Below are 15,431 nucleotides of genomic sequence, written 5' to 3'. Positions count from 1 at the left end.
GAAATACTTGTAAGACATACTACACATTCCTGACTGAGTCTCTTTCCCCATGAAATAAAATCATTAAGAAATGTTTAGTAATATTTTAATTATTATATTTTAATAAAAAATTTAGGTATAGAAAGACAGTTGTATAGCTTTACATTAAAAATAAATTATTATGTGACTTGGCTGCTTGACACCAAATAGCTTATATCAGATTCACCCTCCCACCATAAAAAACTATACAATCTGGACAAAATAGAGAAAAAAATTCTTGGCAGGTGCATTAGTCTGTTCTCATGTTGCTAATAAAGACATACCCAAGACTGGGTAATATATAAGAGAAAGCTTTAGTGGACTCACAGTTCCACATGGCTGGGGAGAGCTCACAATCATGATGGAAGGCAAAGGAAAAGCAAAGGCACATCTTACATGGCAGACAAGAGAGAGGGCATATGCAGGGGAGCGCCCCTTTGTAAAACCATCAGATCTCGTGAGACTTATTCACTATCACAAGAACAGCATGGGAAAGACCCGCTCCCATGATTCAATTACCTCTCACCAGGTCCTAAGCATGGTTCAGGTGGGCAAGGCTACATGTGGGAATCATAGGAGCCACAATTCAAGATGGGATCTAGGTAGGGTCACAGCCAAAGCATATCAGCAGGCATTGAAGAACATTGTTGTAGCAAGTCAGGTATGAGATCTTTAAGGAAGGTGAGGAACATGAGATTAGTACCACATTTGCCAGGATTTTCCAGAAAGGCATCTTCCTGACGTTGGTACGGGAAAATACGACCCAACCAAGGGTTAGTGGTCTTGGGAACCAAAAGAAGCAATGAATAGAGTTCAAAGTTGCTAAACTGGTTTAGAATTGGGGGTCAATGTACCATATGGGAGAGAGAAAGAACCTAGAAATGGGTGTGTAAATGCCATTTTGGTCCTTCTGTGACTGCTTAGCTATGTGACAGTTGGTTAAGAAGAGAGGAGACCTAGTAGAAAGCAATGGCTGGCATACAGAAAGCAGAAGAGATCATCAGGGACTGAAAACTTCCTGGAAAGCTGCTGGAGTTCAGATCTAGCCAGATGGGGAAATGTTGGTAAACAACTGAGAAACTCATTTGGACTCTAAAAATTCTCTTAGGAGAGGCGCAGTATCCTAGGAGTGAGGCATATGTTCTAAGAGGAAAATAAAATATAATTACCATAACACAACTTAAAACTGTCTTGAGAGCAGTAAGATGATCTACAAGTAATTACAACTTCTGTCCAGAAAAAAAATTCAAAATTCTTGAGTATTTCTATATCATATTATCCATAAATTCAGCATACTTTTAAAAAAGTACCAAATATACAAAAAAGCAAGAAAAACAGACTGAAGAGAAATAAATCAGTTATTAAAAACAAATTAATAGATAATCCAGATATTGTAGTTAATAGATAGGGCATTATAATATCTATGATCAATATAAAGGAAAGAAAGAAAAAATGAAAGACAAAACAGGTTGTGTTAGATTTCTTTCTGGCAGCTCTAAAATGCTCACTTTATTTTCATAGATTCTAATTTCCTAAATTATGTTTGATGTTTCAAGCAAAAATCATAGCATTGTCTAGTGTTATTCTAAATGTATGTAAGACAATTATACTACAAATTTGAGAGGGTAAAGAGACATAATATGACAGAGGGTTGTTATACTTCACTCAAACTGGAATACAGATGACACCAATTTAGTGTGATAGTGTATATATAAAGGAATATATACTAAGCTATAAAATGCAACCAAAAAAACTATAAAAAAGAAGATACAATACAAATTCTATGAATAACAAAATGGAATTCTAAAACAAATATTCAAACAACCCACAGGAAGTCATGAAAAATAAGCAGAGAAACAAGAATTGATACAGAAAACAAAAAATGTCAGGCTTAAGGACTAAAATATCCATACTTAGGTGAATTACGAATGGTTTACCAAGAGACAGATAATAGAAGAGGGTATTTAAAAGTATGACCCTTTCTTATATGTTTCTTGTATGCTGTGTGCAAGAAACTCACTTGAAATTTACCAATATAGGGCAGGCCAAATTAAAAGGATGAAAAAAGATATATTACACAAACATTAATGCAAGGAAAGCAAGAGTGCCTGTATATATATTAGCCAAAGCAAAGAAAATTACCAGAAACAGAGAGATTATACAATGATCAAAGGTTTAATCCATGAAGAAGACAGCAATTTTAAAAGTGTATTCACCAAACAGCAGAGCTTCAAAATATGTGATGTGAAAACTGCCAGAACCAAGGTGGGTGGGGCTCTGACCTGCGCTGTCTCAGGATGTAAAGTGTAACAAGGAGCTGGGGGGGGGGGGGGGGCAGCATGGGGCTGTGAGGCCTGTGGAGTGCCCGCGTCCCCCAATTCCCCCTGCAGCTGGCTCCGCAGTGGTCCGCTCCGCTTGGTTGCCGCGTGCGGATTCGGGTTCCAGAACCAAGGCTGCGTGTTCTCCACCGCTTGTTGTGGCCAGCGTTACTGCGGTGACCCCAGAGCAGCCTTGGCTCTATGAAGGAGCCAGGCGCTACCCCTCAGCCCTATTTGGGGCTGGTCCTGGAGGAGCTACGCAGCCTTGTGGCAGCACTGCCTGAAAGTAGGAGACCAGACTCGAATCCTTATGGTTTTCCATGGGACTTGGTGGTATGTGCAGCTGTTGTTGGATTTTTTGCTGTTCTCCTTTTTTTGTGGAGAAGTTTTAGGTCAGTTAGGAGTCGGCTTTATGTGGGAAGAGAACAAAAACTTGCTGCAACGCTTTCTGGACTAATTGAAGAAAAATGTAAACTACTTGAAAAATTTAGCCTTATTCAAAAAGAGTATGAAGGCTATGAAATAGAGTCATCTTTAGAGGATGCCAGCTTTGAGAAGGCGGCAGCAGAAGCACGAAGTTTGGAGGCAGCCTGTGAAAAGCTGAACAGGTCCAATTCTGAACTTGAGGATGAAATCCTCTGTCTAGAAAAAGAGTTCAAAGAAGAGAAATCTAAACATTCTCAGCAAGAAGAATTGATGGCAGATATTTCACAAAGGATACAGTCTCTAGAAGATGAGTCAAAATCCCTCAAATCACAAATAGCTGAAGCCAAAATCATCTGCAAGATATTTAACATGAATGAAGAACGACAGGAGATAGCAACAAAAGATGCTTTGAATGAAAATTCTCAACTTCAGGAAAGCCAGAAGCAGCTTTTGCAAGAAGCTGAAGTATGGAAAGAACAAGTGAGTGAACTTAATAAACAGAAAATAACATTTGAAGACTCCAAAGTACACGCAGAACAAGTTCTAAATGATAAAGAAAATCACATCAAGACTCTGACTGGATGCTTGCTAAAGATGAAAGATCCGGCTGCTGTGCTTGGAGAGGACATAACGGATGATGATAACTTGGAATTAGAAGTGAACGGCGAATTGGAAAATGGTGCTTACTCAGATCATCCTCCAAAAGGAGCTTTGAAGAAACTGATTCATGCTGCTAAGTTAAATGTTTCTTTAAAAACCTCAGAAGGAGAAAGAAACTACATTATTATTCAGTTATCTGAAGTTGACAAAACAAAGGAAGAGCTTACAGAGCGTATTAAAAATCTTCAAACTCAACACACATCTTTGCAGTCAGAAAACATGTATTTTGAAAGTGAGAATCAGAAGCTTCAACAGAAACTTAAAATAATGACTGAATTATATCAAGAAAATGAAATGAAACTCCACAGGAAATTGACAGTAGAGGAAAATTACCGGGTACAGGAAGAAGAGAAACTTTCTAAAGTGGAAAAAAAGATCAGCCATACCACTGAAGGAATGGAGACCTATAGAAAGCTAGCCAAAGATCTTGAAGAAGAATTGGAGAGAACTATTAATTTTTATCAAAGGCTGGTTGCTTCCTACGAGAAAAAAGGACATCATAATTGGTTGGCAGCCCAGACTGCTGAAAGAAACCTCAATGATTTAAGGAAAGAAAATGCTCACAACAGACAAAAATTAACTGAAAAAGAGTTTAAATTTGAACTTTTAGAAAAAGATCCTTGTGCACCTGATGTTTCAAAAACAGCATTTGGCAGAGAGCATTCCCCATATGGTCCCTCACCATTGGGTCAGCCTTCATCTGAAATGAGAGCTTTTCTCTCTCCTAAAACTTTGTTGGAAGGTCCACTCAGACTCTCACCTGTGCCTCCCGGGGGAGGAGGAAGAGGCCCAAGAGGCCCAGGGAATCCTCTGGACCATCAGATTACCAATGAAAGAGGAGAACCAAGCTGTGATACGTTAACCGATCCTCACAGGGCTCCTTCTGACACTGGGTCCCTGTCATCTCCGTGGGAACAGGACCGTAGGATGATGTTTCCTCCACCAGGACAATCATATCCTGATCCAGCTCCTCCTCCACAAAGGAAAGGCAGATTTTATTCTAATTCTGATAGACTGTCTGGGCCAGCAGAACTCAGAAGTGTTAATATGCCTTCTTTGGATAAAATGGATGGGTCAATGCCTTCTGAAATGGAATCCAGTAGAAATGATGCCAAAGATGATCCTGGTAATTTAAATATGCCTGATTCATCTCTCGCTGCTGAAAATGAAGCAACTGGTACCAGCTTTGTTCCTCCACCTCTAGCTCCAATCAGAGGTCCATTGTTTCCAGTGAATACAAGGGGCCCATTCATGAGAAGAGGACCTCCTTTCCCCCCACGTCCTCCAGGAACCATGTTTGGAGGTTCTCGAGGTTACTATCCACCAAGGGATTTCCCAGGTCCACCACGTGCTCCATTTGCAATGAGAAACATCTATCCACCGAGGGGTTTTCCTCCTTACCTTCACCCAAGACCTGGATTTTACCCCAACCCCACATTCTGAAGGTAGAAGCGAGTTCCCTTCAGGTTGATTCTGCCTTCAAAGAAGCCTGCTACTGAACATCCAGAACCACAGCAAGAAACCTGACAATATTTTTGCTCTCTTCAAAAGTAATTTAGACTGATCTCATTTTCAGTTTAAGTAACTGCTGTTACTTACATGATTACACTTTTCTGAAATTGAAGTTTAATGGAATTATAGTTCTTAGGATAGTATTTTGTAAATAAAGATGATTTAAACACAAATCTATGAGTAAATCATTTCCATTTTAGTATATTCTAGATCGTATAACTTTTAATCTCGGGAACTAATCCACTACTATAGAAACAATAGTGGAAGTTTTATATATGTAATCTCGCAGGTGGGGAGGCTTTAAATTCTAAAAGCTGTCTGCATCCCAAGAACTGCATTCACTGTGGTTGTAGATAAATGTGAAAGTAACTTTATGCTTAATTAAATAATTTTTTTTGATTTTTTTTTAAAAAAGAAAACTGCCCGAACTGAAAGGAGATATAGATGAATCCACAATTATAGTTAGAAATTTCCTCATGCCTTTTTCAATAATTGATAGAACTAGACAGAAAATCAGCAAGGAGTGTTGGCTTTGGCAGCACTTTCTAAAATTAGAATGATGCAGACAAGATTAACACGGCTCCTGCATATAGATTACACAAAATTTTGTGAAGCATTTCATATTTTTAAAAAGAGGGAAAAAATCAGCAAGAATATAAAACAACTCAAAATGCCATTAACCAAAAGAATCGGTTTGGCATTTACAGAATATTCCACACAACGGCAGAATACACGTATTTTTTCGAATGCTGACAAAACACATGGCAAGATAGAGCTATCCTAGGCCCTAAAACTCACCACAGCAAATTTAAAAGAGACAGTAATCAACCAGAGCAGGTGAAAACCAGAAATCATTGTAGGGAATCCAATTGGAAATCAGCATAAGAAAGATATGAAAATTCCCAAACACTTGGAAATTTAAAAACACACTTCTAAATAATCTATTGGTCAAAGAAGAGGTCTCAAGGAAAAATTTAAAAAATATGTTGAACTGGATAAACATGAAACTGTGACATATGAAAGTACTGAGAAGGAAACTTATAGCAATAAATGCATGCATTAGTAAAGAGGAAAAGTCTCGAGTTAGCAATAGATTTCCACCTCAGGAACCTAGAAAAAGAAGAGCAGAATAAACTGAAAGCAAGTAGAGGGTGGGGATTAATGAAGATAAGAACAGAAAACACATTTAAAAGAGAAAAACAATAGTTTTTCTCAATGAAACAAAGAGATAGCTCTGTTAAACGATTAATAAAATTTAGCAGACTCAAGCAGAAATTAAAAGGAAAAGACACAAATCTTAAATAGCATAATGAAACAGGCGATATCACTACAGACATCACACATTACAAAGGACAATCAAGGAATATTTCAAACCACTCCACACACATAAATTAGACAACTTAGACAAAATGGACAAAATGCAGTGTTCCTGCTGCAACACAAACTAACTCCACTCACCACGCAGGAATAGATCATGTGAATAACTCTATAACCATTAAGAAAATAGAATTCATAATTTTAAAACTACCAAAAAAGAAATATCTAGGTTTAGATGATTTCACTGGAGAATTCTAACATGTTTTAAAAAAAGTTAACACCAATTCTACGCTATCTTTTCCAGAAAACAGAAAAAGAACATTTCCCAATTTATTTTTTTTGAAGCTATTATTACACTGATACTAAAACCAGGAGAGTGTGCATATATATATACACACACACACATATATACATATATATATAAAGATATGTATAACTTACTTAACAAATGGACTTCTACAGTATATTTTTCAAAATTTACCCATGTCCAGCGGGGGATTGTTTCCAGAAAAACAAGCCTGATTAAATCTCACAAAGTCAATCAAAATAATCCACCACGTTAACAAACAGAAGAAGGAAAGTTACATTATATCAGTTGATGCATAATAAACATTTAACACATTTCGATATCCATTCATGATAAAAGCTCTCTATAAAGCGGGAATAGAGGAAACTATCGACTTGAAAAAAAGCATCTACAAAAAGCTAACATTAGACAGTCATGTGTTGTTTAATGATGTGGATACATTCTGAGAAATGTTCTGTCAAGTGATTTGCCATTGTGCGAATGTCCTAGAGTGTACTTACACAGATCTAGATGGTATATATAGCAGCCACTATACACCTAGGTTATATGGAATAGCTCATCCCTCTTAGGTGACAAACCTGTACAGCATATTACTGTACTGAATACTGTAGGCTACTATAACACAGTAAGTGTTACATTTATGGTAACAGTTTGGTAACACTCACCAACTATGGTATTTATGTATCTAAGCATATCTAAATACATAAAATGCACGTAAAAAAATATAACATAAAAGATTTTGTAAATGGTACACCTGTATAGGGCACTTACCATAAATGGAGCTTACAGGACTGGAAGTTGCCTGAGTGAGTGAGTGAGTGAGTGAGTGGTGAGTGAATATGAAGGCCTAGGACATTACTGTATGATACTGTAGACTTTATAAACACTGTACACTTAGGCTACACTGAATTCATTAAAACATTTTTCTTTCTTCAACAATAAATTAACTGTAGCTTACTATAACTTTTACTTTATAAACTTTAATTTTTAATAATAATTTGATTCTACTTTGTAATAACACAACTTAAAACACAAATATTATGAAGCTGTACAAAAGATTATCTTTTTGTATATCTTTGTTCTACAAACACTTTTCTACTTGTGAAATTTTTTATTTTTATTATTTACTTTTAAAATTTGTTATTAAAAACTAAGACACAAATACACACAACAGCCTAAGTCTACCTAGTATCAAGATCATTGATATCAGTCTTCTACCTCTGTGTCTTTTCCCATTGAAAGGTCTTCACGGGTAAGAGCATGCATGAAGATGTCGTCTCCTATGATAGCAATGCTTTCTTCTGGAACACCTCTTGATGGACTTGCCTGAGACTGTTTAGGAGTTAACATTTTTATAAGTAAAAGGAGTACACTCTAAAATAATGACAAAGGCCAGGCACAGTGGCTCACACCTTCAATCTCAGTACTTTGGAAGGCTGAGGTAGGCAGATCATTTGCAGTCAGGAGTTCAAGAAAAGCCTGACCAAAATGGTGAAACCCCATCTCTGCCAAAAATATAAAAAATTGGCCAAGCATGGTGCTGCACACCTGTAATTTCAGCTACTTGTGAGGCTGAGACACAAGAATCACTTGAACCCAGGAGGTAGAGGTTGCAGTGAGCTGAGATTGCACCACTGCACTCCAGCCTGGGCAACAGAGCAAGACTCCATTCCAAAATAAAATAAAATAAAATAATGACAAAATTTTAGTAAAATGTAGTAAATGCATGTAAAATGCATAGTTGTTTGCTTTTATACCACACTGGGAGTACAGTAGGATTGTTTACAGCAGCAATCCCACAAACATGTAAGTAATGCATTGTGCTACAACATTATCATGGCCAAGACATCAGTTGGCAATATGATTTTTTTCACCCCCATTATAGTCTTGTGGGACCACTCTGATATATGCAGTCCATCAGTGACCAAAGTGTTATGTAGGACATAGCTATAATAACATCATATTTAGTGGTGAAAAACTGAATGGTTTCTCTCTAAATCAAGAATAAGGGAACTATATCTGCTTTTATCACCCTTATGCAAAACAGTGCTGGAAGTTGTACACTGTGCAATAAGACAAGAAAATAATTAAAGGACATACAGATCAGGATGGAAAAAATAGAACAGTCCCTACTTACAACAGACATGACTGTCTACATAGAAATCCAAACAAATCTATTTTAGAAACCTCCTAAAATTAAGAAGTGAGTCCATTAAGGTCACAGAATTTAAGATAAACACAATCAAATTAATTCTCTTTCTATATACAGACATAACTCATTTTATCGTTCTGCAATTTATTGTGCTTCATAGATATTGCATTTCCATTGTGTTAAAATTTTGTGGCTAACCTGCCTCAAGCAAGTCTATCTGCACCATTTTTCCAACAGCATGCTCTCATTTTGTGTCCTAGGTCAAATTTTAATGATCTGTACAGTATTTTAAACTGGTTTATTATTATTATGTCTGTTATGATGGCCTGTGATCAGTGATCTTTGATGTTACTATTGTAATTGTTTTAGGGCAGCATGAGCACGTCCACATAAGACAGTAAACTTAATTGATAAATGTTGTGTGTGTCCTGACTGCTCCGCCGACAGGTCATTTCCCTCTCTCTCTTCCTCTTCTGGCCTCCTTAGTCCCTGAGACACAACAATATTGAAACTAAATGTTAAAGTGAAAGTCATTAAATGAAACCTAGAAATTATTAAGCTTAGTGAGAAAGGCATGTCAAGTAAGTATAAATCCAGAGTTGTCCAGCTTGAGCTGAAGTGCTATTAGACCTACCAAGTCATAAGACCGAATGGTCACAGCAACCATCTATCCCATAATGGATGCAATATGTTTTAGGGCAAGAGAAAATGTGAAAGACAAAAGTAGGCTGAATGAACAGTTGGCACAGATCCCTATATCACTGATGCCTCTCTCTCAGCTTATATATACAGTCTCCCAGGTCCTTCCACCAGCTGATAACTTATTAAACAAGCCAGTGCTAATACAGGGACACTTAGGCTAGCTATATTGGCACAGTATGTCAACCACTCAGATGTGGGACCTCAAATGTAATCCATGAGGGTAAACCTACTCTGATAAGTGGAATACATAGATTCATCCCCATCCATAGAAAGGGTTCAGAAAACAGGAGGTGGCCCTGTGCTTTTACAGAGCTTTATCCTTCCCAAAGGGCAGGATTAGACATTGTCAAAGAAAAAAGTAAAATTTTCAAAAGTAAATTTTTCTCAATCCTTATGCCTTATCCATTCTTCTTCTAGACAGGTCAAGGAGCTCCAGAGATTATTTAAAACAAATCTCCAACATCTACAAATTGGTGCTCAAAAATAGAGGTTCTGAGTGTCTATCTAAAATGATCTAACGATTAAAACCTTGGAATTCAAGTTTCTTCTCCCACCAGCTTCTGGGTATTTGAGAAAACAGACTACGCTAAAAGAAAAGACTGCAGGAATTCATGTCAAGGTTTTATTTTACTGCTAAACAAACCTAGGCATGGATCTTTGCAACTCCCAAGTATTTTCTGAATGTCCGGGAAAGGAATAGCATAAATATTCATGAAACTCTAACAAATTCACATATTGTGGTAGCTGTGATAGCCATGTGGTCCTAGGATATTACTTTAGATAACATATGTATCCTTTCAGTTACAAAGACATTTTCTGTTCTTGCTTTAATCTCAATCTCTTTATCACTCTGGCTTCCTCAGAGACAGAATGAGACAGAGGTTCAGTTCTCTGCCCCTAGAAGAATAACAGTTGTCGGGTTCTTCATGACTCTATGGAAATCATGCTGGTGCAAGTGAAGCCTATTTTCTCATGTGTTACACAAAGCTCTCATGACAATTGGAAGGTACTCTGTGGAGGTGACGTCTTAATAAAACCTTCCCTTCTCAAAAACACTTGAAGAGGCAAGAGCCTTCCTTGGCAGTTCTCAGATGGCCAGCAACGTTCCCAGCACCATCAGTAAACTCAGCCACATTGCAGAAATCTTTGCCTTTTCTATATGAAGATTATCTAGGTTCTTACACAGCCATCATCTCTAGACACTTGGATTTCCTAACTGCCTTTGTGAGTTCTGGTCAAATATAATTTAATGTCATTTTCATTGTTTGTTTGCTTTTACCGTCACATTTTAATATCATGCAAAAGTACATTTCTACTCTCTTAGTGCTCAAATTTTGCTCACCAATAGTTTTAGTTAATAGGATAACATGAGTAAAATATATTAATAGATATCAGCATATTATCCATCAGTATATTAACATATTAAAGCAATCAACATGTTCATGGAATTTTGACTGGTAGCTTTTTTTTAAGTTGAAGAAATATCTGTGTGCAAGTGACTCTGGTAAATGTTTAACATTAACAAAAAAGACTAGCACTTAAAAAAAATTTTTTTTCGTATAATTACTATTTCTTAAATTTTTTGAAAGAGATGCGGTCTCTATGTTTCCCAGGCTGATTTCGAACTTCTGGGTTCCAGCGAACCTCCTGCCTCAGCCTCCCAAAGTGCTTAGATTACAGGCATGAGCCACCAAGCATAGCCCAGCACTTTATTTTTAAAAAGGCTTAAAGTGTGACATACAGAAACTCGTCAAGTTAACAAGTGTACACATGCTTGTTTACTTATTATACACAATCTTATGAGGCCACACAATCTGAGCAATGATTAGGAACTCAAAGTTTAGATCCAGCCTCAGGACAACATGACATAAATGATGAGAAATCAATAAGTAACTGCAAATTATTTTATTTTCTTCAGCATGGACATGACACTAATCCTTGGAATGGTGGTAGGAAAAGTCCAATGCAAATGAAATACATTTTAGTTGGTTTTGCAGTATTAGATTTATAATTTTATGGAGACTTAAATGGAGGATTATTGCTCATCCTTGCTATCTCCAAGACAATATAATTTTACATAAAAATGAGAATAAAATTTAAGCAAAAATGACAATACCATGCTTATGCTAATATTTTAATTGTGGGATCAAGGAGGCCTGAGTACAATCAGAGAATTCAGAGACTCTTTCTGCAGCATTCCTCATAAATTCATCTAACTATTGCCAATCACCTGCATAGACAATACTTAAAACTATATATTCTAGAGGGTTTATCAATAGTAAGCCCAAATCCAACAAAAGTTATTGATCCCGTTTTCATGTTTAGATAATGACACAGTGCAAATCTATTCAGTCATTCACATAAATGCTCATCTAAATATTGTGGAAAACTAAATAACAAAAAATAAGATGCTGGGCTAAAAAATAAGTCTTTACACTTGGATAAGAAAAGATTTTGTCAGATATTTGCTGTGGAGGTGACAATCAGTGCAAGACTGGAAAGTTTAAGAGGTCAATGACCACTGGTGTATTTGGTTGATGGTATGTCTAACCTTAGTACAGCCTGCCCTTAATTAAACCTTCCACTTTAAGATTAAACTTAATGCGCTTTGAAGACTTTGACATATGTATCAGTCAGTGTTCATTGTGTCTGAAACATAGCAGAGAAAAACTCTGCATGTGGTTATCCAGTTTTTCAACTATGTATTGGAGAGGGTTTTTCTTCCCCAGTGTAGGTTCTTGGTAGCTTTGAGGAAGATAAGTTAAATGTAAATATGTGGATTTATTTCTGGATTCTCTATTCTGTACCTGTGGTATATGCGTCAATTTTTATACCAATACCATGCTGTTTTGATTACTCTAGATTTGTAATATGTTTTGAAGATATGTAGTGTGATGTTTACAACTTTGTCCTTTTTGCTCAGTATTACTTTGGCAATTTGGGATCTTTTATGGTTTTATACATATATATAATATATATGGTTATATAGTATATATATGGTTATATAGTATATATATGGTTATATATAATATGTATAATATATGGTTATATATAATAATATATATGGTTATATGTATGGGCAAAACGATCTCAAATATATATAATATATATAATATAATATATTATATATAATATAATATATAATATAGTATATAATATACTACATATAATATATAGTATATTATAAAAAATATATATTTATATAAATATATTATATAATATATAATATATATAAAAATATGATACTGAGCAAAAAGATCCCAAAAATATATATATATAAAAATAACCATATAACCATATAACTGGATAACCACATGCAGGAGAATGAAATTGGAACCCTATTTCTCACCATATACAAAAAGCAACTCAAGATGGATTAAAGACTTTAACATAAAACCTGAAATTATAAAACTACTACCAAAAAAACATAGGGAAAGCTCCTCAAGACATTGGTTTAGGCAAAGATTTTACGGCTAAAACCTCAAAAGCATAACCAATAAAAACAAAAATAGACAAATGAGACAATGTTCAACTAAAAGACTCTGCACAGCAAAATAAACAACAGAGTGATGGGACAATCTGTGGAATAGAAGAGAATATGTGCCAACTAATCATCCAACAGAGAACTAATATCCAACATATACAAGGAACTTAAAACAGCTCAACAGCAAAACCCCCAAACAATCCTAGTAAAAAGCGGACAAAGCACAAGAATAAACAGTTCTCAAGAGAAGGCATACAAAAGACCAACAGATATATGAAAAATTGCTCTAAATCACTAATCACATAGAAATGCAAATCAAAACCACCACAGTTAGAATGGCTATTATCCAAGACAAAAAGTAACATATGCTGGCAAAGGTGTAGAAAAAAGGAAACTATGTATACACTGTTGGTGAGAATGTAAATTAGTACAATCACTACAGTATGGAGATTTCTCAAAAAAGTAGAAACAGAACTACCATAATATCCGGAAATCCCACTGTGGAATACTTTTCCAAAAGAAAAGAAGTTTGAGACAATCCTGGGCAACATGGTGAGACCCTGTCTCTACATTAGCCAGGCTTGGTGGCATGTGCCTGTCATCCCAGCTACTCGGGAGGCTGAGGTAGGAAGATCTCCTGAGTCTGGAGAGTTTGGGGCTGCAGTGAGCCATGATCACGCCACTGCTGGATCATGATCCTGCCTGGGTGACAGAGTAAGATCCTGTCTCAAAAAAACAAAAACAAAAACAAAAACTCCCAAATTAGCAAAGATATAAAATCCAGCTGTATCCACCAATTGAACACAGGATTAAAAAAATGTGGTATATACACACACAGTAGAATACCAGTCAACCATAAAATAAAGAATGAAATCCTGTTTTTCGTTTTGTTTTGTTTTGTTTTGAGATGGAGTTTTGGCCTTGTTGCCCAGGCTGGAGTGCAATGGCATGGTCTCAGCTCACTGCAACCTCTGCGTCCCGGGTTCAGGTGATTCTCATGCCTCAGCCTCCCAAGCAGCTGGGATTACAGGCGCCCGCCACCACCCCCGGCTTATTTTTGTCCTGACCTCAGGCGATCCACCTGCCTTGGCCTCCCAAAGTACTGGGATTACAGAGTCACTGCGCCTGGACAAAATTCTGGTCTTTTGCAGTAACATGGATGGAGATAGAAGTCATTATGTTAAGCGAAATAAGTCAGGCACAGAAAGACAAACACTGTATGTTCTCATTCATATGTGGGAGTTAAAAAAACTTGATCATATGGACATAGAGAATAGAATGATGAATATCACAGACTGGGAAGAGTGGGTGGGTAAGGGGGGGTTATGAGAACAAGTTGGTTAGTGGGTAAAAACATACAGTAGGATGGAAGAAATAAATTCTAATGTTTCACAGCAGATTAGGTTAACTATACTTAGCAACAATATTTAGTATAATTAATCAAAAGTTTACACATTGCTTTGACCCTTATGGGTTAATTAGAATAAATCTGTACAAGTTAAAATTGTACTAAGGATGAAACAGATAATGACCAGAATATACGCAGGTTCTCTCAAAGCAGTAATTCCTAGTTCCATCGTAAGATCGTTCCAAAGCAAAAACCTAATTACTGAAATAATTCCAAAATTATAATCTGTAGAGAAAAACAATTATCCTAGAGGGTCAAACCATACAATGTCACACCTGAACGTTAGTCTTAAGTCATTTTCCTACATTCATATAGTTTCAAAACATGGTAAATATCCTACTTATTGAAAAGTATTAAATGACTTAACAGTCAAAATATCTTAGAAATATCATCCTTTAGTTCAGCAGTCCCCAATCTTTTTGGCACCAGGGAGTGATTTCATGGGAGACAACTTTTCCACAGACTGAGGAAGGATGGGGAGGTGGTTTCAGATTGATTCAAGTGCATTACACTTACTGTGCACTTTATTTCTATTGCTATTACATTGCAATGTGTAATGAAATAATTATACAAGTCACCATAATGTAGAATTAGTGGGAGCCTTGAGCTTGTTTTCCTTCAACCAGATTGTCCCATCTGGGGGTGATGGGAGACAGTGACAGATCATCAGGCATTTGATTCTCATAAGGAGCACATGTGCAGCTCACAACAGGGGTCATGCTCCTGTAAGACTCTAAAGCCACCACTGATCTGACAGGAGGCAGAGCTCAGACGGTAATGTAAACAATGGGGAGTGACTGTAAATACAGATGAAGCTTTGCTCTCTGGCCCACCGTTCACCTCCTGTTGTGTGGCCTGGTTTGGGTTGGGGGCCCCTGCTTTAGTTAACATACCCTTAAATTTTGTATTAACATTGGTTTCACCCTGATTTAGTCCATACACGCCAATATACAGACTCTCAAAGTATATTGGAGCAACTCATGCTTGTATTTTTGCAATTCTTCCATGTGTATGATATAGAAATGAAAATAAAATTTTTCTTCTAATATAACCATGTTTTCAAATAGATTAGTTTCCTTACATAGCATTTTCTTGTATTTACCACATAAGCATCATGGATTGATTTT

The 15,431-nt window shown here is 36.5% G+C and overlaps 1 protein-coding gene and 1 non-coding gene across 2 annotated transcripts; both read left to right on the top strand.

Moving 5' to 3' along the window:
• The first annotated feature begins 802 nt into the window (after positions 1-802).
• Positions 803-5,107, top strand: LOC101008927 (cTAGE family member 8-like). The gene is given in 3 exon segments (XM_031665302.1): positions 803-4,846; positions 4,848-4,888; positions 4,891-5,107. Coding segments are annotated over 3 exon segments (2,409 nt in total). The 5' UTR covers positions 803-2,537; the 3' UTR covers positions 4,950-5,107.
• Positions 5,108-5,459: 352 nt separating this feature from the next.
• On the top strand, positions 5,460-5,562 carry LOC116274720. Its single transcript, XR_004183502.1, has one exon. It is a non-coding gene; the product is annotated as a U6 spliceosomal RNA (small nuclear RNA).
• Positions 5,563-15,431: the final 9,869 nt, after the last annotated feature.

Source organism: Papio anubis, chromosome 4 (genome assembly GCF_008728515.1).
Source record: "Papio anubis isolate 15944 chromosome 4, Panubis1.0, whole genome shotgun sequence".
NCBI lineage: Eukaryota > Metazoa > Chordata > Mammalia > Primates > Cercopithecidae > Papio > Papio anubis.
This window is presented reverse-complemented; position numbering and strand designations above follow the sequence as displayed.